Source organism: Gadus morhua, chromosome 16 (assembly GCF_902167405.1).
Source record: "Gadus morhua chromosome 16, gadMor3.0, whole genome shotgun sequence".
Lineage (NCBI taxonomy): Eukaryota > Metazoa > Chordata > Actinopteri > Gadiformes > Gadidae > Gadus > Gadus morhua.
In genome coordinates, this window is record NC_044063.1 from 19,850,948 (window position 1) to 19,874,942 (window position 23,995).

A 23,995-nucleotide genomic window follows, 5' to 3' on the forward strand; every position below is an offset into this window, starting at 1 on the left:
CAATAATCTATCTATCTATATATACGTATACTATTAACAGAATGGAAAAAGCCAATAGGTTATCTTTGACACAGTGACCCATTCAATTGATTATTTGAGGTTGCACTGGTGAGTTCAGTAGTATCAATGTCTGAATAGTATCTTGAAGGTCAATAGTGATGAACAAGATACTATTGAGGAAAAAAAAGATGGCCACCTTTAAATACGCAAGAGGGCTGTCTATCACACTGAAGAGATTATTGAAGAAAGAACTGGGCTTTCTTTGATCGTCAGCTAGTGTACTTGTGGACGCTGCCTTTACATAAATGGACACCTTCCTGCTCCGATGTTCGGATGGAGCCTAAATAGATCCATGTTGCATAGCAAACTATTCAAAATGAGCGTCTAGCCGGCAACAGCAGGTCACAGTAGCATCCTGCCAGGATAAACATTTATAGATGCTTAATGTGTCTGCTTTTATGTTTAACTCGCAGGTTGGGGTAATTGATTAAGTCTTTTGACCCGAGGAGACGTCTGGACTGTTGTACGTTTCCTGCTACTGCTATCTATCACTTCTCCCACGCTCTATAAATATTAGCAGAGAAACATCGACATGAAGGTATACGTGCAAGAAGACCACAACTCACCCGCTCACTCTGTCCCAAACCCAGACACACACACATACACAAACACGCACGCTCCAGATTTCAGTGGGTTTTATGGCTTGCCCCCTTCCTAAGCACCGCGGACAAATGGCGCATAACAAGACTGAATATTAAAAAACTATGACGGGAAACTTTCGGAACATGAAATAATAGCTTTACAACACACAGGCTCAAGAATGATGTACTACTTGTTTATGGTTAGCCAAAATGTGTGTAGCTGCTGCATAAATTATGTATCCGGTTAGGAAATTAGGTCTGAGAATGATCTAGGCCAGCTCAGTCCTTCCAGTTTGCATTCAGAGAATAGCAGAGTAATGGAAATAATTTGCTCACACTCCTATTGGGAACGTGAACCGGTGACTCCGAAGTCCCCCGGCCGCCGGCTATATCTTACTGCGCTAGAAAGACAGCCATTTTGACGAAAATTAATTATACCGTGCAGATAGATCATTAGGCCGTCTAATTAGACAGGTCTGTGGGTTTAGTATCAAGGGTGCTGCGATTAAGCACATCACGACGCAGGAAATGGCGGTCGAAACAGGCACATTAGGCTCCTGTCTGAACACGGCTCCCATCGTCACACGGAGCCTTCTCTCTGTGTTTGCACGGCTGTTAGCTTACCGTCGGTCAGGAAGGACAGGACCACCAGCGCAGCCAGGAAGACAATGTTGACCATGTTCAGTCCACACACACACACACTCTCTCACGCCATTGTTCAAAGAGAAGGTGACCTTAAGAAAGTAGGAAACAAGGCTAAATTAGGCGAGCCGTCTTGAGTGCTTGATGGCAAATCTATTGATCCCAAAAGAGAAAAAGCAATCAACCATATGCATATCAATTATCTGCCAGGGCCTACTTTCTAGATGCTTTTTAAATAGGCCTGCCGGTTTATATACTGGAAAATAATGTTTAATGATTAAACAACCATTAGTAACCATCAGTAATTTGTAGTTGGATTTTTCAAACTAGGGTTTTGTATTGAAGAATATGTAATAGACTTATGATCATGGGTTGGCCCTTACAAATTCCTCGGCAGCAACACATCACTTGGACAATCACATCAATATCATACACTATAGTATGGACCTATATCATAACTTCACTAGTAAAATACAATTAGTGATTTGTCACCATCGGCACATCTCCAAGGTATGTGGTAAAAGTACAACTGCAGGTTTTTGCATTGTTTACGAATTGTGTACAGCACTCTCATAGCAGATATTTGCAATTCCGACAGTTAACATCACACAACATAGATAGTATTTGTCGTATGTAGTACTCACCTTGGCGTAGCTTCTGTGTGGCTGCAATAGCAGGTGTTCAAGGTTTGTGGTGAAAATAAAGCTGCGTGTTGACTGATCTCCCAGTCACTGGGACTCTGCCATAAGCTGACCCCCGCACCTCCCTTCCCAAATACCATGGCTGTTAAATATTACCAAAAAACAAGCAGGTGATGGGAACTTTTGCCCTGCAGCCCGTGCAGAGCATGAGTAAACACACCGTGACTCATAGTGGGGAATAATTTGCTTTTTAGTTCCCCTGACTTCCCTGTGCCCCCCCCCCAGATAAATGGATGAGGGCTGATATGTTCATGTGACCAACCCTTGAGAAACACCTGTAAGGTGTTGAGACCCGCCTTCACAAATATTTTTTTCGACTCCAGAGGGAATTCAACAACTTGCTCTGATTAAACAGGGAGTAAGGTCAAGTTGTAGATTGTAGTCCAATTCTAGAGAAATTTGTATAGAAAATCAAGCCAACAATATTGATAGCTGTTCCCGTTTGTGGCCCTGTGTTGTGGAACCACCACCTCTCCACATTCCCAGCAATAAGGCTATAGGGGGCACTTTGAATGAGAGCATTTAGGAATGGACGTGTACCCTCTGGAAGTCCATTAAACCCAGATGATGCAGCCTCTTTACTTCGACTAGCCCCAAGGACAAAACCTTTGTCCACATTCCCCTCGACTCCTGCCGGCACTGTACAAACATGACGATTGTGCGTCTATAAATATCCATCAACAGCGAACCATTTCAAAATGAAAACACAAAGCGGTCACGTTGTTGTTTTTGTACCACTATTTTATTGATGTCATTCTTGTTTGTGTCTATGGCTTAGTCACCGACATGTGCTTTAAACTGCATGTCCACAAAGTGCAAGTCTTAAAAACAGCAATATTCATTCAGTGGAAGAAGCACAGAACCTCTGGCACAGGAGATAATACACACAGTCATACAGTGTATGTGTGTGTCTCGCACTCATGTGGGTGTAAGGGCTTCTTGGGTTACATTCATACATCTGGTACAAATAATTTCCGTTCGCAGTCATCGAGGCACATCATTTAAACAGCTATCGCTGCATGAAATTCTAAGACATCAGTACGTCATAATAGTGTATTGAAAATGGTGGAAAGTGTGATATTTCTCAAATCTGTTATTTTTGGTTCAGAAATTGCTTGCAATCAATGGTGTGTATAGTAACAACTATCATTTACTATTTGTGGTATAAAATTACCAATTTGAAACAGTAAGTTCAAAAATGGACCAGAAGGGTTTACACACACACACACACACAGACTGCCTTTTCACATTGACTGTACAAAACACGACTCCACTAGACGATATTGTTCAACCTACAAATGAAATATAAAAATTAGGTCAACGTTGCAGTCAATCGCCAAAAATGGGTAAATATGACGGTGGGCTTTGAGGACTTTCTTGGGCCCCTGTGGAACAAGGCGTTTCCAGTAAGGGTCCAGTGGTTGGGAAACAGAGACAGCCCCTCCGAGGAGGGTCCTGGTGGGCGGTGGTGTAGGGTGGAGCCGGGGGGCGAGGGGGGGGGGGATTCTGAGAGGGCTTTCAAAATGGGCTGGAACAAAAGAAGAAACAGATGAAAAATTAATGAGGTCATCCAACTCAGTCGGGGCACAAACTGACAAAACCCCGCCCCAAACCAAGTGTTAGGCAACCACCACCAACACTGCCCTCGTCATCATCATCATCATCATCATCATCATCATCATCATCGTCATCAACATCATCTTCATCCACCATGAGCCACCACTGGGTGTTGTTAAGGCTTCGCTGTAACGAGGCATGACAAGGGCTTATGGGGGGTGGATGCTACAGGGGAAACAGCCCAAAAAATTGCCATTGCAGAAAAAGCCTTCTACCAAGCGGCTCTATCCCCCCCGAATCCGGGAGGACTGCTGCAGAGAGACGCTCACACGTGACTGACAGAAGAGATCAACAGAGTCAGGCTTTGAAGATTATGATTATGATTATTATTATCATAATCATGGTGGTGGTGTTTGCTCCCTGCCTCAAGAGCCTAAAAAGAGCATCCAAAATGGATGAGATAAGAGATGTTCTGGGTTGTTCTGTGGCTCAGCCTCACCCTGCAGGACCTGTCAGCATGTGTGTACGTGTGTGCGTGCGAGTGTGTTAGTTTAAGCCTTTTGCCTAGGGAGAATCTGGTATCCACCACAAACATAACGTTTTGTTTATCCTTATACTGACTTTTCTTAAAATGTTAACGGAGGGGGACATGTGTGCATCCCAAGGTGAAAGGTAATATAATTACTAGGGCTTACCTGAATACATCATTTAAAACTTTGAATATTCTTCAGGTTTTACAAACAAATATTTGAATATTTGGAGAGAGAACCTAAAAAATTAACAACACAGATCTTTCCATGCCTGATTCGGAGACGGCGGAGACCATAGCTGTTTGTATCAACTGAGAACGTGTTCCTTCACATTTCTACAAAGTTGTAGAAAAAAAGCTAAACTACATATCACTTAAAGCCACCTGGACGTCGGTGGCTTTCGGATCAACTCATCGGTCAGAGTGCGACTCTGTAGCATCAGAGCTTCCGTGTTCTGAAGACACACTGCTTCCGTAATGTGAGAGTAGGTCTACTTCATATAACAATTTCATCTTTGAACATGGGGCGAAGTTTAGATTCATTGATACGGCAGGTCTAGCGCTATTTACCTAGAGCAGGGATGGGCAACTGGCGGCCTCACTCAGTCTGCCCCTCACATAATTAAAAAAAAAATAAATAAATAAAATAAAATAAAAGCAAATAATAATAATTGATCCAGTTACAGAAAACTCGGTCAAGAATGATGAGAAGAATTCATAGAATCCAAAGGCAAACCCATGTGTCTAGTTTGCTTAGAAACTATATCAGTCATTAAAGATATCCACTTAAGTCGCCACTACAACTACTACAACTGCAATGAATATCATGCTTGTTGGGTTTGAGTTCATTGAGTTGTTGCACCCAATGAAGGGCCCTCTTTATCATGAAAGTTGCCCATCCCTGAGCGAATCGCACGGGTCGTCATAAAAAGGAAAACCGTTACCGTTTCTATTCAGGATTATTAAATAACCAACCCGTTATTATTAGTTGGTAGTGTATTTTGGTATATTTTGGAAAAAGTTCAAAATAGCTGCTTAATTAGCTTTTTATTAAAACCCCTTCAAAAAACATTACCCCCTGCTCGCCACAACCTCTTATTTCTATGCCTTATATTCCACGATCCTAGCCATCCATTCATCCATCCATCGATTTATATTATATAAATATTATCTATGGATATTTTATCCCTTGGCTATCACTATTTGAAGGCTTCATGTATTTATTTTTTTTAATGGCTATGCAAATTCAGAACCAATGGTTTACTGAATTGAGATTCGAATACCTATCTGAAGGATGCATATCCAATTATTCAGACTGAGCACTAATAATTAATATTAGCATGATTTTACTGGGAAATGAACAACACACAGATATATACATATACACACATACACAATACTTTTCTGGTGTTATTGCTCCCGCTTTATAAATAATGCAAAGGTTGTTTAATAATGTTGTAATTAGGTGGCCTTTAATTTGACATTGGGGTCAATGAGGCACATAAAAGCAATTCCTTGCTTGGATGCCGGCTTATCTTTCCAATTAATCTGATTAGGTTACTGCCAAACATTAAAAGGGTTAACTATCTACTGATTCACATAATGTTCTACCGCCACCGAGTGGTGGAGTGGGGTACTGCGGAAGAGGCTGTAAGTAGACGATCAGTGTAGTTTACCTGTGTAAGCTTGGGTCTCATCATCCGACGCTCACCCACTCCGACTACTCATCCTCCTGTTGGAAAGAGACACACCTGTAAGTGAACTATAGGTCCTGGCAGAACACTGCGCCATGGTTGAAACATTAGTCTGAAAAATCGTTTATACAATCAGTTATTTACGACCTCTTATTAGTATCGGACTAGAAACATGAGGGAAATTGTGGTCCCATTCACTAGGATATTGTTCAACCAAACATCCGCAGAGGAGAACGTTGACAAGATCAAGACACAAAAATCAACCCACACATAGTACTGGGCTAGGGGGCCTGATGCTCTTCAGCAAGAGTTAGGTCCGGTTGGAGAAGGGTATTGCTTACAGATTGAAGAAATCCTGTATGACCAGACTATGTATCTTTAAACTAATCTCGTGAGTGGGAGGTTGGTTGTTGGCTTGTGCAGGGGCTTTTGGGAGAACGACAATCAAATGTTTGTTTGGATTGTTGTATTACTACCTTTGTTTCATCCACATCGTCCTCCTCCTCCTCCTAAGGTAAATTCATAGCAAAGAAAGAGAAAGAAGGACGGGAAGGTTTCCATGAAGCCACAGAGCCAATGGCAGTGGATTGGAGGATATTAAGTTAATGGATGAAGTTAAGAAGGCTTAGGGATGGAGGCGACAAAATGGAACCCAATAGCATCAGACAAGAACAAATTCTTGTTAAAAGTTAGTAGAAGTAGGGAAATTCCAAATCCAGCTCACACTAAAGCTGTTCAAAAATTGATTAAATAAATAGATGAAATGGTGTTAAGGTCCAACACACTTTTAAAGGTCAGGTCTGGTGTGAAATAAGAGAGGTCTACAAGAACAGGGGTCCCGACGGTCTTTCCATAAAGTGAAGGTGCAAAGCAAACTTGCTCAACAGGACCACTGAAGCGGCCACGCATCATCGCTTGTGAAAAGATTGGATCACACATTTCCCCTGGGCTCCAACATGAGGATAAAATAAACACATTAATACGTTTTTCATTATACTGCGTTGCCAGTGGTAGCTCCTTCCTTTACACTCAGTTTGCCATAATATCATAATTCCAATCGATTTAGCTAGAATAAGGATAATCCCAATCTAAGATGTAGACGGGAGCCATATCCTCAGTACTGGGAGCGGAAAGTAAACTTCCCCATAACCCATTTGTTCAGCGTTTCTCAGGTCCATCAGCCCATTAAAAAACAGGCCCTACTTATTCCCTGTGGCTCAACTTTGGGAAACCATAAAAATCTTATCATATGAAATGCCTTTTGAATGCAGTCACAAGATAAAAGCTACAAAATAAAACATCCTGCAGGCGCAGAGAAACAGTCTCTGGATGCACTATGAGGACACTGAGCGAAGGCACTACACAGAGACAACACTACATGGGTACAATGCAGTGTTATGTTCAATGACAACCTCAAAAACAAACTGCTTAAAGACCCAAATGGAGGATTAGAAACCATGACTGACAGCTTCCTTTACAAGAGAAGAAAGAAAGTGAATGTTCACATGAACCCATTTCGTCCATTATGTGCAGACACATGCAGGTAGATGCCCATTTATTTCACTGTCAGAACATCCACACCATGCCAAGTGGAAACAGGGAATCGAACATCTGAAAAGTACCTCTACGGCTTCCGCCTCATCTTCTTCCTATTGGAAATGGATATTAAGGGAAGCAGGGATTAAGCATTTAAAAAAATATTATATATATATATATATATATATATATATATATATATATATATATATATATATATATATAGAAATCTATCAAATGTGTTGGTCCATGGAACCACAAAAGGGGAGAATTGGCAAGTGCTGAATGTTGGAATGTTGTTCACTGTAATCACACAGAGTGAACCTGAGGCTTCAGTTCAATCTCCCATGCACCACACGGAGAGCTCCAGATGGAAAAGTAATATGAATGCAGTCCATGCAGCACAATTATAGACTAGAGGCTGGGGTAAGGGCAGGTGGTGGGCATACTGGGCAGAGGGCGAGGGAAAAATATGCAAACTTAAACATCTACTGCCTTCTTGGAAGAAGAAGAAGAAAAGAAACACGATGCCAAAATAACAATGAAAACCACTGCGATGTGACTGCCTCATCGTGCTCCTGCAATGAAAGGTGAAGACAGCAAAGGAAATTGAAAAAGGGAGGGAGAGGACGAGAGGATTGAAGGCAATATAGGAGGAGGACGTGGGATTGAAGAGGTGAAGACAGTGATTGTTTGGAGGAAAGGGGGTTATTTTGTAATCTTTTCACTCTGCAGTACAGCAGCACAAAAGTGGCCTTTCTCCTCCCGTGTGTGTTTGTATTTCACTCAGGTAGGGTTTCAGGAGATGGCATCCTGTGAATAGGGAGGATACTGAATTACCTTCAGTCTCCCTACACAGTCTACCCCCATATTGATGTTAATTTCAAGTGAGTCAATGACCAGTGTGAAATAAAACAAGTGTGCATACCCGTGTTTGCATACAGGCCGCTTTGTGTGTGCGTGCTTGTTGTGTGTTTTACAGAGCGAAGGTGAGGAAAGTTATGGATATATCTTTATAACAAATAAATGTAATACAGACGTATATTCAATTGCACCATCACTCGACTAAATAAGTCTGTTTTCACCAGGATCAGTCTGTAATGCTATAAGATACCATGGTGTGAGGAGGCCTGTCAAATCTAAATTGGAAAAACTTGCGATACAATAGAAATAACTGAAGGAATGTCAGATCAACAGGGGAAAGAGGAGACAGGAAATCAGTGGTGAAATTGAGGAGTAATCGGATGACAAAACAAGGAGAGAAAAAAAAAAAAGACATAAGGAAAAGCGGTTATAGGAAGAAATGTCACATCAATCTACCTCAAGCTGTCGCAGCTCTTCTTCTTCCTAGAGGGGGTAACAGAGAGCGGGTTAGAAGGAGAGAGAGTGTGGTGGGGAGGGAACTTTAGACAAAACATGCTATGGAGGGGGACAGGGAGGGTGAGAATGGTAACAACAGGGACGATTTCAGGCAGTCAGGACACAGCAACGAGACTGGGGAATAAATGAGAAACGGGACGTTAAGCACATGAGAGAGAGCAACAGAGAGGGAGATGGATTACAGAAACCATCCGGTAAAAAGGTGAATACAAAGAAAAGTTAAATAGGAAGGAGAGAGAAAGAAGGGAAACAATAAATGATAGAAGGAACGGTGGAAGAGACAATGACACAATCTTAAGGATATAATGATGATGGTGGACAGCAAGGGCACTAAAACTACAACGTCCAAACCTCCCAAACTAATAAAGACATGAAATTATTGCGCAAAGAATGAGTAGAAAAGAATCCTGCTCTTGGCCACAACAAACCCACAAGACTGGTGACTATAGGGAGAGATGGCCGCCGACAAAGTTACCTCTGAATGCAAATCCTGTTCCTCCTGTGGGAAGCAAACCGAGAGGTGGACAAAACGGCCAGAAGTTATTCAAAGCTGTGGTGTATATCTGTTAAAACAGCATGCAACTTAAAAAAAAAAAAGGTGTGAGGCGGTGGTTATATTTAAACTAATGCAATATTAACCGTGGAGGTAATAAATATATATAAATTCACAATTAAGAAATGGGCTTGTGGGTGATCGCTGCGTTTGTGTTGATTGAATTAGTTTAAAACCAACTAAGTGATATAATGTAAATTTATGACATGAAGTTGTACATTGTGAGGCACACACACACACACACACACACACACACACACACACACACACACACACACACACACACACACACACACACACACACACAAAAGTATTTTGTGAAGTATGTTCTACTGTCATCTAAAATCATGCATAATTGCTCTAATTTTTTTGAGGTGTGACACACATGCAAGAGGAAAAGGAATGTGGTTTGTTTGGCACAAAATTCACCCCACTCCACAGGAGACCTGCAGGAGGGGAGAAAAAGGAAAGACGAGGTAGAACTAAAAGGGCTAGGTTTTAAGTGGTCATAAAGAGAAAGAGGAAGAGAGATGGTTTTCCAGGCACTGAAATCACACAATGTTTACAAGCAGCTACAACGGAGAGGAATGAAGGTTAATCGTTACAGTTAAACAAAGAAGAAGAGTTAAAAGATGCAGAAAATAACCACACACAAGGGAGCCCCCTATGGGCCCAGAATAATAAGAGACTAAAAGAAAAGCTACAACTACTACAGTGTTTAACAACCCATGCTCAGAGAAGAGTGTATACCTCAGACACTGGCTGGTCATCTTCTTCCTACAAATTGTTAACGGAATTACCTTGTTAATTGACTCCCATTTGCTTGGGAGGGGCGGGGGTTTGTTTACTTGAACATGTTTAAAATAGGATGTAGGTCAAGATAAATCATAATATAGCGTTTCGTCAATGTTAAATACAAAACCATTTTCTAAAAGATGAGATAGGGTCAAACTAATTAAAAAGTAAACTGCAAGGCACACAGTATTTGATTGCAATAAAGCCCATAGCTCAACAAAATCCATATAGACAATTTGCTGCATCAGATAAGATTCAAGGAGCCTGATGAAATAGAACAGAATGGTCCCTCATAGACCAATACGTGACATTATAAAGGCTAAACATTTACTTTGAAAATATCTACCACTTGAAACTGCTGTTGTATATCATCCACTGTCAGTAAACATTTTGGCATTTAGCAGTAACAAGCAGTAAGAATAAAATTAATTCATTGTTTGTTTAATAAAGTGAGTCACTTTAGTCACGCCTTGTTTCCTTTACTCACAAGCCAGAAAAGAGAGGTGTTTCATCAAAATTCACTGACTATGACCCAAAAAGCAACATAGCAAGTAGATTGCTATTGACATTTTTTAAGACATGAATAGTTTATACAAAACATGCATTTATTGATGCGGCGACCAAGTTTACTACAATGAAACCTATTTAAGGTCCTAAATAGGCCGTAAGAATGTCCTTTAAAGTTACAGTGCATTTTTGCCAGTTTTGGTCAATCACTGAAAAATGTATGTTTACCTTATCTTCGTCAGCTTCTTCCTGCAGAAGACAAGGGGGGGAGGAAATTAATAAAATATAGTTTAATATATATTTTATGGAAGTATACAAAATTATGTGAAACTCACCTCCTCTTCATACTCCCCTGCACGAGCCTCCTGGAGAAAGAACAAATGTATGTTCATAACGTATACTTTGAGAATAAGACATTATCTAATACATTTTATACAAATTCCGATTTCAACAGAAACCTTCCCTCTAATCCTACGATGCATGACCACACAGATTTGACCCACACACACAGGAAGGCCTCGGTGAACACAAAGTCAGGTACATGGAAGTGCACAGTATGCATATGTTTACATACACACCATGACACAAGTACACAACCTATGGTGAAGGGGACAAGAAGTACAATGGTAGTCACTGCCATGGAGAACAGAATGTAAACAAAGAGAGAGAGGGAAAAGATGGACGACAAACAGATCAACCCAAAGAAAAAAGGTACAGTCACAAGGAATGTGGGTAAACGTCCCATGCTACAGAAGGGAAAAACAGGTGTGTGTGTGTGTGTGTGTGTGTGTGTGTGTGTGTGTGTGTGTGTGTGTGTGTGTGTGTGTGTGTGTGTGTGTGTGTGTGTGTGTGTGTGTGTGTGTGTGTGTGTGTACGTGTGTGTGCGTGTGTCCAGGTACAAACTTGTATAGTTGTGAGGGGGACGACAACAGGAACTGGTAAAGGAGACAAACTCTTGGAATGAAAGGAAAATGGGCGGCATTGACAAGGAGAGAGCACAGGCATGGAAGGGAGCAAAGGAGAACACAGAGGATGATGAATATGGTGGTACTGAGGGAGTAGGAGAGCAATCCAAATATTAAGAGGGAGGCGGATAGGGTCATGCTATACGGAAGGACGGAGGAGGTAGGAGGTGGGGGACCACAGCACAGGATTGAAGGTAGGGGGCATTTACAGCGTCCTCCGTTTCTTCCACCGCCTCCTCTTCCTCCCCCTCTGCAAGGGCCTCCTCCAACCCCACGGCCCGATCCTCCGTCGCCTCCCCTTCCACTTCTTCTATTGTGTCTTGCTCCTCTCCCTCCCTGTGTGCTTTCCCGTTACGTTCCTCCACAGGAACCTCCTCACTCTGGGTTGAAAATAACATCACAACTTGCCATCAAGGCGGACGCGGGGGTAAAGTAAATGGATGTTGGGAGGAGGGGATTTGTGGGAGGGATGAAACAAGATTAAAGGCTGTAAGGGAATACTTTAGTTTGGAATGTTTTCAGGAAAGTTTCTTGCATGGAAGCATATGGTGCAATTCAAATGTATAAACTATCTAAAATAAACGATTCAAAAAAATGGAAGAGGGAAAACATTTGGAAAAACAACAAGCTATATATTGTTAAGACATTATATTATGAACTGCTAGGTTTTACATAGGTCAAGTAAATTCAAATGCAATCATGGATTATCAAAAACTATATATTTAAAAAGGGATACATTATTCTAAATGAAACTAATGTCACACATGCATGCAACACAGAGATTAGCTGCATTCCAATCACTGTGAGCAGATTAGCCTATGGGAATTAAAGGATGGATTACAAGACAACCAGAGGAAAAGTGAAGAGATGGGGGGGGGGGGGGGGACATCAAAAAGGAAGGATGATTAGAAGCAAGGAAGGCATTACTCTTGATTTATCAAGGTTCTCCTCTGTACTGGTTTCTTCGACGTGTGTGCCATTCTCCTTTACAGCGCTTTTTTCTGCCTGTAGCGCTTCCTGCATCAGGGAAATGCAGGGTTATATCTACGCACCATCACCCTGACGTAGGCGAGTCCCAATATACAAGCGGAGCGGTTGTGACATCCTTCAGCTTTACAAATATGACCTTACACAGTTCATCCATCACCCATGAAGTGCAAAATTTGGTATTTATCTAGACTTAATCCAAGTCGGCAGAGGTTGTATTTAACTACTGTTTATCTTCAAGTTAAACACTGTCATGACTCATGAATGACCTTAAGGACATTTGTCTGAGCTATTCCGTTACACAAGCATTTACACTAATTCCCTAAGTAGGTAACCAAGAACACACAAAAACGTATTTAAGTTATGCAACCCCACTTATTCGGTTAGGCCATGTTATTTTCCAATATTAAAATTGACTCAATAGATAGGTGCATGAGTGTAATAGGAGTTCCCACCTTGGATCCTGGGGGTGGATCCAGCCCTAGGAAGGAATAGACCAGGTTGTCCTCCTTGGCATTGAAAAAGGTTTCATAGTCCTGTGTGGAAGGAGAGGACATCCTTTAACCTTCTGTATCTGTAACATCTTGCGATACATATAAATAATATAGCTAATCACTAGATGGCCAGTAATAGAAAGTGTGTGTTTTAGCAACATCATTTTCATCTATGAAGCTCATGTGTCCGGTTAGACTGTCGGTCAGAGCAGAGGGAATTCATCAAGTTAAATGTTCAAACATTTATCAAGTTGGTTAGCTTGCTCACAATGGTTTTTAGACCATTCATTTTAGACCATTGGTTTTTAAAAGCGTGGGTTTGAATTGATTTGCAACGCAATATATGATGTGCCATCTATTTAGGAATATCTCACCCCACAGTAGCCCTCTTCGTTAAAAATCTGAGGGGGCAGAGGGATGCCATTGGAGGGCTTTTTTTCTGAAGGGACGTTCTCCCTCATCCACATTCGGTTGTCCTCATTGCAGGCGATGTCTAGTGGAGTGTACTCCACCTTCAGAGCCTCGAGGAACCCGACCACATCCTGCTGCTTCTTCTTGATCTGGGGGGACACAACACAAGTTGTGGTGTCTTCCAAACCGGGGAAACGCCCAAAACAATAATATAGCTGGTCCCTGGAATAAGTTTACAATTGTATTTAGGGTAGGCCAAGGTAAAAATAAATAAATAAATGAACACACTGTTGTAAATATATGTAGACCTATTTGTGTTTGAAGAAAAATAGCAAACCTTGTGTTTACGCTCAGGGACATGACATTATATACCTTTGCTGAGCGACAAGTGAGGAGCCGTGTAACTTAAACCTGTTCTAGCAAGTTTGCAGACTACACAAAGATGTTCCAAAGACTGCTGGTCAATGGTGGGGTCTTTTTTAAGAGGTTGCCCTTATTGGTATGGTATGTGATCACAGCGAAATAACAAAACACCAGCGCACAAAGTAACTCTAACACAAACAATTTTAGCTCACATACAGCCACCCAGTAAAGTGCATAGGCCAATGAAGTTAACGCACGACGAATGGGACTCCTAAAATCTGTGGCTCTTTTTTGAAAGCGATCTGCTTCAGAACCAATTCCCCAGTGCAAATAATGCGTAAAGTTTATTTCGTAACACAATTCAATCGCACAGACACATGCTTACCGCAGTCGACCCGGACGAAGAGGCAAGAAATACTTTGATCACCATTTTTGTCACAATATAAGATGTAGAATGCAACAAGTAGGTTCTTAAAGGAGCAGGCGTCCCCCTCTAATATTAGTTCCCAGGGTGAAGGACTGATCCGCCGCACCGCGGAGGCTATTTTTGTCCTCGGACTCCATCACTGCGGGATTGGTGGGCTGGCTTCCAGGCAGCAGCACCGACCGAGTGATTGGCAACTTCAGCTGTCCGTCGGCACGGAGGCCGTTAAGTTAGTTTGCAGTGACGTGCAAAGTGCATATATGGACAGAAATAGACCCTGACAAGTACTGGTGGCTGACTAACGTTAACCCAAAGACCTGACGTGTACCTGCCAATGAAGGCTGAGAGCACTGATCTCATTGAAAGGGTACACGCGAAGTGTGTTGAATTGCCATTAGGCTGGAATGACCGCCTTCCATCGCTTATATGCACATTTGGAAGGCTTTGTTCATTTCCAAACTTCCTAAACAACCCCTTCGCACTACTTTTCCCATCATCCTTCAGGCAGCGCCCCAGTAGTCACCATGGTAACAAGATCATTCACCAAATTCCTTGAAGCATCCTAGAACCGACTGAGAGTGCGTTCAACTTGTGCCCACCTCGCTTATTAATTAAAAAAAAGAGAGTAAATTATAAAATTGTTCATCTAAAGTCCCTGCTCTGTTCACCTGTAGACTACGGCAACCTTGGACAATGTAACTCACTTTAAAAATTCGAACGTGTTTTTTCATGTTTTAGCGTGTTTCACACAAATGTGACAGTTGGTTTTTTTTACGGATTTAATAGGCCTGCTTGTCACTAGCGATTTGTGTTACCATTGTTGTCTAAAGTATTCCCTTCGTACAAGTACAACATTCATTGTAACTTGTGTAGGATTTGATCCTGTAACAGAGAACCCCATGCCCTATAGACATGCTATCTAGACATGCTGCAGAGGCTGGAGGTGATGCTGGAGCATTATCACCTCCAGCCTCGGCACCATGTCTAGATAGCATGGTGCAGAGGCTGTTGGTGATGCTGTTGGCCGTGTGCTTGACCACCATGATAGCTCTTTCTCAAGCCATCCCACGCCTGCTAGTTACTCAGAGTAGGAGGACTTCATGGGAGCGGAGGATTTGGACTGTTCAAATAGCCTCCCAAGACTTTGAAGACCTTGAATTCAAAAGAAAACCCAAACAATCCTTGTATTTAGTGATTACCAGACTGGGACCGAGCACATACAAAGAAAGGAGAGGTAAAAATATCTGTCTGTTTTATAATCACACTGAATATTCCAAATGGGGATTCAAGGTTCAGAAACAGACCACATATAAGGTCTACGTTAGATATGTACCTACAACCAAAATGTGTTTTTTTCTTTCCTTACGCGAAAAGGTGCACAGAGGCCATGCTGCCCGTTGACACCGCAGCAAGGAGCTGAGCAGCCAGCTATGGGGACCTCAACAGCAGCTGAACCCCCACTGAAAAAAATCAGACTCCTGTAACTGCAGCAACATGGCCACACGGTGGCACTACAGCGCCATGAAGACTCTCACTGGTCTCTCACTGGTTCTTTATTTTGCTTGTTCAAAACACCCCACCCGATTCTCGAATCAGAAATTAAGCAATAACTTTTGTTGTTGTTGTTGTTACGCAAACAGGGCAATTAAATGATCATGAATCACCTTGCTAAAATGCTCTCCAGCCATTTCCATTATTTGAGCTTATAGGACTACACAAATAAATTGGATCGTTTGGAAATATAGAAAAAAAGTATTTGGAGCAACTTTAAGCCCGTTAATAAACAAATATGCTCATAATTGTGCCTGAATGACTTCCACTGAAAATACATTTTCTAATAATCTTTTTTCCCCCAGCACAGCAACGAGCTGTGTGGACTACACAGGATGAGTAGCGCATTAAGGACAGTCTGGGGCAGCTGCAGCACCAACAGGACCGCAGCTCACCAGAGAGAGAGGAGCTTATGCACCCTCGAAGAACAAGAGGTGGCAGATACAACACCGGCTGAGGCTTTCAGCTCCGGCTCTCTGAGCTCTGTCGGTCTTCGTTCAGTCAGCAGATAGCGGCTGGAAGCACAGAGACCATTCCAACGAGTCGAAATGCAGGCTCTCTCCCTTTCTTGAAGAGAACATTAATAAGCTGAGTCACAAAATATGTGTAACCAAAGTATGTTGACTATGTTTATTTTAAAGCACCATGTTGCTACAGCACTGCTTGGGGTTATGATCTGGCAATGCTTTCTTTGAGTCATCGGGATTCAGGGGCTATTGTAATCATTAAAAAAAATCATCTTCAGTCACAGAATGCCGTTTTGGATTAGTTATGTGACGTCTAAGGTCATAATATGTGTAAAAATAGGGTAGTAGGCTACTCATGAATGTTAGTTGTGCTGATATTAACACATTTTGTGATGCAATTTACCCAAAGGAGAGAGACAGAGAACTGGGCTTCATCAACATTTATTCCCATCGATTTCCAAAAGAGAGAAGAGGAAGACTCACTCTTAAGTGGCTCCTTTTAATTAATTTGGACCCCTCTTCAGTTAGTGAATTGGTTAACTTGGTAATTTCCTGTCTCCTCTTCTTCCAATTGCGGCTGCCGGTATTCTGCCCATTTCTGCTACCCATCAAATCCTGCTAGCTAGTGGTTCGAAAATTCACGATCCTGCGTGCGCATTCATTAATTTCTGCTACCTTTTTGGCTGATGGTTAGTATTTTATTTAAAGCATGTTTTGAACTGCGCAATTATCTTACATATAGGCTTTAACATTGCGCCTTTTAACCTGTAAGCATGTAAATTGTGCATGTACACACTGGCTTTGCTACCTTATCCAGTGGCGAACTTAGGCCTTTGAGGGCTCCAGGCGAACAGTAATTTCGGGGCCCCTGCATCTACCGGTCTAATTTACCTAATATGGCATAATGAGATACTCCATACAAGGGATGAGCAAAAGTCACTATCTTGCAACTGTTAATTATTTATTTACCTTAGGTTTCCAGTAGCTCACAGGGGGTTGGACAACAGATAGCACACAAAAAAAAACCGATTAGTTATGGGGACACATATTACACTGACTGTTAACCTAAGATGTCATCATTTACCTCTTCAGTCTCAGTGTTTCATTGCCTCTCCTGTCTCCTCGCTTGTTTTTTCTCCTCTCTCTCTGTCTGTTTGTCGTCATCTCTCAGTTTGTTCTCAGTTTGTCCCCATCTGTGCTCTCTCTCTCTCTCTCTCTCTCTCTCTCTCTCTCTCTCTCTCTCTCTCTCTCTCTCTCTCTCTCTCTCTCTCTCTCTCTCTCTCTCTCTCTCTCTCTCTCTCTCTCTCTCTCTCTCTCTCTCTCTCTCTCTCTCTCTCTCTCTCTCTCTCTCTCTCTCTCTCTCTCTCTCTCTCTCTCTCTCTCTCTCTCTCTCTCTCTCTCTCTCTCTCTCTCTCTCTCTCTCTCTCTTTCTCACCGCTATTTACTGTTTAGAATTTTACATCATTTCCACATACACGGGATGAACACGATGCGCTTAACATGGAATAGTCCATGTAGTGCAGACTGAAGGGGGGTTTACAACGAAAGACCGTCAAAACATGAGTAATTAGACATCCCGATGCTACTATTGTGAATAGATTTTTATAAAAACAATAAATATGGGGAAAAATATAGAGAGGGCATTTCGGGGGCCCCAAAAGGCCTTCTATGGGGTCCGTGGCTCTTGGCAGATGCCTGATTTGCCAAATAGTACGGCCCACCTCTGGTCTTATCTTTACGGCACTGGGTCTGGGAGCGGAGAAAGTTTTCGTCGTTGGTGGGGAGGGGGGCGACGACATCTTATCATGTTATAACAAGATATCTTGTTACATCAATTTGAAATACTTGTGTTTGTAATGCTATGGAGTAAAGGTGGAAAGAATCATTTGGGGAGCATATTTTGATGCTCTTTTATAACGTCTTTATGGAAGATTGCAGGGGTAGCCTATGTGGATAGACCAATTGCCTCAATCAAATAATGCTTCCACTGCAGAATCACGTTATTTTACTTCACTACTCACCCTATGTAGGCTACACTGTAAGAATATGGGGATCATATTTTGATGCTTGTTTATAACATCTATATTGAAGATTTCAGGGGGTACAGTTTGTGGATGGATTTATTTACTTAGTTTACAATGAATGATTAGAGTTGCCACAGTTTAAAACATTATGAAAAACATTGTAGAGGACTACTGTGTTGTATGCTCCTTTGCTGGAAAAAGAATGCAGACGAGAGCATGTTTGAAATTGTAAAGTATAACATAAAATATGTGCTTTGTATTATTAATTGACTCAAAAATGAGTGTGCATATTACCCTACAATGTACCTCATTGCAAATTGTAATGCCCTTTTAATTGTTTTTCTTCACTTTTTGATGGTGCAGTGTGAATTGTTCAGTCGGTGGGCACATTTTAAGTGTGCCCAAAATGGCCATGACAATAGCGCTGCAAGAAATGCCTCAAAATAAAATAACGATTTAAGATCTTTGGTTGTTTATATTATTGGATCTTTTGAATAATTGTTATCTATTGTGTATATAAACCCACATATACAGAATCCCATTCAAAAACATAAAGGCCTACAAGTTTTAACAATAGTTTGCTACACTTTCTTGTTGACGTTATTTAGTTGAATTGATTATTGATGTTTTTTCTTTATACAACATACATTGCACATACTGTAACCCTGAAATCTTCAATATATACCTTATAAAACAGCATCAACAGTGTACATGGGGTGAGTAGTGTAAAATAACGTGATTCTGCAGTGGGAGCATTATTTGATAGAGGCGATTGGTCTACAGATCAAATACGCTATCGAGTCGCACTACGGTAGCAAAATCTGACAATGGAGCAGAAATTGGTAGAACACCGGCCACCTGCATTCCTCTCAGTATTTCTAAGGGCTTTTGAAGTGGTAACTTTACTTTGCGCTGAACATTATGTAGCTGTTCAAATTTGTATTTAGGAAAGTAGGCCTCCCAGGTTAGGAAATTACTGCATACATGTCGTAGCTATGAAGAAAGTGTTTTGTTATCACATTTTCTTTAGGGCAGCCTTTATTGTATAAAAGCCCTTTGTTTTATATGTATTAGCAATAATATACCAGGAATAATTTGCTAACCAGAATCAGTATCCAGAACCAGAGGTTGATAAGGCCCAAGAGGATGCAGCCCAACCCTCCCATGAACAATGTGCTGGTAAGCAATTGATTAAAAACCACAAATGTAGATTGCCTATGATTAATTTTAAGACCGTTACAAAAGGGTTATGTTTAAAGGTCCCATGGCATGAAACAAACACTAGATATCCTGCTCTGCCTGAGAAAAATGAAAAAGCTCAGACGCTCCAATTTTGAATTTGGCCCCATACGTCGTCATAAGGGGCCAGGTTACCTCCCTTCTCTGCTTTGCCAGCCCAGAGAATTTGGCCCACCAATGAGACAACGAGCTACAACTGTTGTACACTTCTTAGTTATTTGGATAACCGTTCTGCTGTTGGTGTTATGGCCCATAACACGTCGGGATCTCTGACGTCTCTGGTATTTCCACAACAAGAATCGTAGTGGAGGTTATCTCAGCCATGGCTGAGAAGGAATTAGGGGCAGTGGCCCCTCGGCGCTGCCTGCTTCCGAGATGGTGGCGCTTGGCAGCGGGGCTCTGGCGGGAGACAATCACGGTCAACAATCCCTTTCTCCTCCATGTCGTGGTTCAGTCTACTTCAGATTGATGTGTAAGTGGAAGAACAAGAGACGTCTGAGAAACCGATGCAGTCGTTTGGGATTCATAATATCGTCTGGAGGCACACACAGCTTTTGGCCGTATATATTATATGATATAAATATCTATGGATAATATATTATTTAAATAAAGAGCTCCAGGACTCCCGGCGGAGCACCCGGAGTGTTCTACAATATTTATGGAACACGGCCAAAAGCTGTTTGCCCCTCGCCATTGCGATACATCCACTGTAAACACGAGCGCAAGGTACAGTAATTCTGCACCAAGGCTGAATTTCTTGAATGTCTTCAAACTGTATTAAGGGCCCATTAACACCTATATAAGCATGCATAAAGTAGCATACCATGGGTCCTTTAAGGTAGCAAATATTTTGGTTTAGTAGAGCAGTACGAGGAGTCTGTTTACAGAGGGACAATTTTCAAACAGCTATTAAGTATAGAAAAGATGAAGACCTTGACCAATGATATACACTGTAATGAGCCTTACATTTTCCCCATTAATCTTTAAAATTTCCTTTTACAATTTCTTTGGTACATTATAGCTCGTCTTTAGACTCAAACGGGATTGAGTTTTCAGACCCGGAAATCCCATAGCCGCTGACTCTGTCTGCTGATAATGAAAATAGCTGGGCAGCCAACCCCCCTCCTGGATTAGAAAGAGAGCACACACACAGATGCACAGGAAAGTCAGCTCAAAGACCCCTAGGCAGCCCTCCAAAATAGCCCCTAACCTAAAGGCACACCATACAAATCCCCCAGTATCGAATGCCGCTATACTTTCGAACAAACCATCAAGAACCTCCACTCTGGGAAGTCAGCCTACAGCCGCCTAAACCTGAGCACCCTAGATGGATTTGGAGAGGTGCAGCTAGAGCTCTTCAGCACGATGGTTCAGAAGCCCTCATCCAACAGCCTGCTGCATGGTAACAGCCCCCGTCCTGAAACTACTACGGAACCTCAGAGTAAGGAAAGTAAGAAAAGGACAGGAAGAGGAACCCTATGAGGGTTGTGTACAATCTGATTGATAATTCAGTGGGTGGCCAGACCATGGACCTATTAAGGGCAAGACAGTCAGAAAGACCCAAGGCTGGATAAACACTGCCATTGTTGACACTGGGGTACCCTGTCTGTGTACCCTCCCCGAAGGCATTTACTTTGTGTTCACGTTAGGTGATTTGGTTTTTGTTGGAGGCAGCTAAGAGTATCCACTTCCCAGCAAAGCATTAATTTATTATCAAATAAATAAAAAAATTCACATTGTTTACATACAACTCAAATCATTTAAAAAAAAAGTTTACAACAGCATAATTGAGCAATAAAATTATGCAAAAATAAAAAATAAACATGGACTGTCCATCAAAGCGTATATCCATATAGCTTTAACATTTCATATCCTTCTTACTTGGTCCACCAAATGCGACAGTTTTTAGAAAGCACAATTGGGAGCTACGCCCTGAAAAAAAGTCGGGTTACATTGGAAGAACCCTCTGATGACCTAGCTGACAGCATGGAGACCAAGACTGACAACCTTGTTGCAGACAACCAGCCAGCATGTGATTCCCACGCCACCTGAAAAGAATGAAAAGGTTCATCCAAATGTGACTAAGGGAAAAGCTACTGATTCCAACATATCAATTCATTTTGATCGCCCTATAGGTGAAGGGATTCTAGTAACAATTCTATCTATAAAGACATTTGTTTACTGCCATGGTACATTGTTGTCTTTGCATGAATGTATCGTGTTTGGGAATTTAAATTGAGATGTCAGTGCTGTGTTAATAATACCTGTTACTCCAGTTGGGAAAGCCACCAGGCGTTCCACAGGAGCAATCCATTTACTGGGAATCACTGTCACAGGATCAGAGTAGTACTTCCAAATCAGAGAGATCATGAGGGCCGCCTGCCAAATAAGAACACAAAGATTAAAAAGACAGACATGTTTACATTAGGTTGCAATGTATTTGAAATGCATTCAAAAAGTTAACAATTTCAGTTTGGATACAATTATGACCACCTACCTGTAAAATATAAAACAGTATGTTCACAACCCATTTCATTTTAGCCTGTTGTGCAGTTCTTGATTTCACTGAAAAAATAAGATTGCACCAAAGTAAGCAAGTATTGTTATAGGATTATTAACAGTTTAATGTACCTTAAAATGTAAACGCTGAAGCAAATGGCATTCAATTCAAAATTAGATATTAACTATATGCTTACATTATTGTAAAATATGTGTATGTTACATTTAATAAAATAGACAATATATTAACCACATCTCAGACCTGGAATGCTTCATTATTATTCTGTAAGTCTATCTGTGCCACAGTGGATGGTCAACTTGTAGAGTTATAAGAAGCAATAAGTAGGTTAATCATGACAAATACAGTACTAAATCCTGCAAAGATCATTATCCCATTAAAGAGTAATGCCAAGTCGAAATAATAGCTTCTCCGACCGCAATGCTACAACCAGTGTGTTCTACTTTCAGATGTGCGTGGGAACGTTTGTGGTTGTCCATGCCTGTGTGTTCGGATTCCTATTCTCAGTGTACCCAGTGTTGCCGGATGTGAAACCACTCAGCACACAAAAACAGTGTGCTGCAGCCATGGAATCAAGCAAAAAAACCACTGTATCAACCCAGATTGTACCCGACCAAAAGGCTTGTCCTCTTTTGAAAACGAAACTAACTATGACAGAGCTGTGCTCAAACACAGGCAAATCCTGTAGTTGACTCATGAGCCGTTTTATAATTTTCAAACAATCAATAAATTGCTAACGTATGCAACAGCTCATGAACGTACACTGTACGAATTGTCGTTGGTCATTGTCAAAATGGAATAATGTCGCTTGCCTAAAGACATATAATGTTTTTCTCGGCTTGTCTGAATTGCGCTGGTGTTCGTAAAGTGTCCTAAACCTGGCAACCGGCGTGAGCCTCGAGGCTGGGGGGACGGAGACAACTGTCCAATATTTTGAATTTTCGACCGCAGTACCCATTTATAACGCTCAGTGTCATGTTACATAATTATTAATGTACCTTTAAACCAACGTGTCTATTCAAAGAGGGATGGTGTTTTGAATGTGCAAGTCACGTGGATGTTAGAGATACGCAGGTGAGGAAAGTATGTCCCTGGCATTTAGCCCACCACGACTGGTGGCCCGAATGCTGTGGACGGTCTCCTCTTACCATGCGTCTTCAATTTGTCCGTCGTTTTGTTGATTTTACGCTCCAATCTAGCATATCTAGCAAACTCGTCCATCATGCTAATAGAGGAGTGTTCCTTCTTCATCTCCTGGATCTCTGTCCTCATCTCGCTCTCCTGCTCCGCATCTTTCTGGACCACTCTGGACAGCTGCAAAATAACAGCACGTTTAAGATCTTACAATGCGATCTGATAAGGACACAGTCGAAGTCATACGTGTTTTACAATAGATAACGTTAATACAATTACAAAAACGAGTGCCTGATGTTTTTGGTGTAAGAAATATATGCAACAAAGCGAGCTAGCATTAACTGGGCTTGAGACTAATATACCAGGAGGACTAATGTTATGTAATATATTGGTCATGTTATTATTTTCGTGGCTTTTTCTGACTAAGCTTTGTGTACAGTGGGGTGGTGAAGTTACGTCTCGCTTAGAGAATAGTCGCAGCTCAGCTAAAATGTAAGCGACACATTGAGGGACAACGTCTTGAATACTTACAAAGGACGACACTGTTGGGAGAAGTATTTTCATGAAATTGCAAATGAAAACCGACACCAGCACCAGGAACCACGCACACCCAGACGCCATGTTTATTCTTCTTCTTCTTCTTCCTCCAGCCTCAGCTTCGCGCCGCCTGCAGTGCTTTACCCGGCTCACTACACTTTCACACAGGGCATGAAGGAAACGAGCAATTCTTGGTTTAATTTAGTTTTATTTCAAATGGAATATGTATGAACAAATATCTGTGGTGTTGTAATGTGAACCCATTTAAGAAAAACCAAACATTTTATATAACTAGGCCAACATATCAACGATATATTTTTTGTCCTTTCCCTCCATATACTTTCCC

General features: G+C 41.6%; 3 protein-coding genes across 32 annotated transcripts in view; all 3 read right to left on the reverse strand.

The window, feature by feature from the left end:
- igsf5b (immunoglobulin superfamily, member 5b) overlaps positions 1 to 2,068 on the reverse strand; it is a 12,828-nt gene extending 10,760 nt beyond the window's left edge. For both annotated transcript variants that reach the window (XM_030381596.1, XM_030381595.1), the window contains exons 1-2: positions 1,928 to 2,068; positions 1,266 to 1,375 (exon numbers count right to left, since the gene is read on the reverse strand). In XM_030381596.1, the coding sequence (XP_030237456.1) occupies positions 1,266 to 1,320 (55 nt within the window). In that variant the 5' untranslated portion in view covers positions 1,321 to 1,375; positions 1,928 to 2,068. The remainder of the gene's footprint in view (positions 1 to 1,265; positions 1,376 to 1,927) is intronic.
- Positions 2,069 to 2,704: 636 nt separating this feature from the next.
- sh3bgr (SH3 domain binding glutamate-rich protein) lies at positions 2,705 to 14,367 on the reverse strand. Of its 29 annotated transcripts, XM_030381347.1 has the most exons (14): positions 14,141 to 14,367; positions 13,356 to 13,541; positions 12,943 to 13,023; positions 12,428 to 12,517; positions 11,710 to 11,880; positions 10,871 to 10,900; positions 10,764 to 10,784; positions 9,984 to 10,010; positions 9,156 to 9,179; positions 8,621 to 8,647; positions 7,387 to 7,413; positions 6,241 to 6,273; positions 5,747 to 5,802; positions 2,705 to 3,512 (listed from the first exon to the last, which is right to left on the reverse strand). In XM_030381347.1, exons 1-13 carry the CDS (start codon positions 14,183 to 14,185, stop codon positions 5,791 to 5,793), a joined length of 774 nt encoding a protein of 257 aa, XP_030237207.1. In that variant the 5' UTR covers positions 14,186 to 14,367; the 3' UTR covers positions 2,705 to 3,512; positions 5,747 to 5,790. The 29 variants fall into 29 exon arrangements, with proteins under 29 accessions (XP_030237207.1, XP_030237220.1, XP_030237227.1 ...); XM_030381360.1 differs by lacking the exon at positions 12,428 to 12,517; XM_030381367.1 differs by lacking the exon at positions 11,710 to 11,880.
- A 6,778-nt stretch (positions 14,368 to 21,145) lies between these two features.
- Positions 21,146 to 23,853, reverse strand: get1 (guided entry of tail-anchored proteins factor 1). Its single transcript, XM_030381379.1, has 5 exons — positions 23,644 to 23,853; positions 23,127 to 23,292; positions 21,958 to 22,025; positions 21,725 to 21,839; positions 21,146 to 21,508 (listed from the first exon to the last, which is right to left on the reverse strand). The coding sequence occupies exons 1-5, from the start codon at positions 23,731 to 23,733 to the stop codon at positions 21,435 to 21,437; spliced, it is 513 nt and encodes a 170-aa protein (XP_030237239.1). The 5' UTR covers positions 23,734 to 23,853; the 3' UTR covers positions 21,146 to 21,434.
- Positions 23,854 to 23,995: the final 142 nt, after the last annotated feature.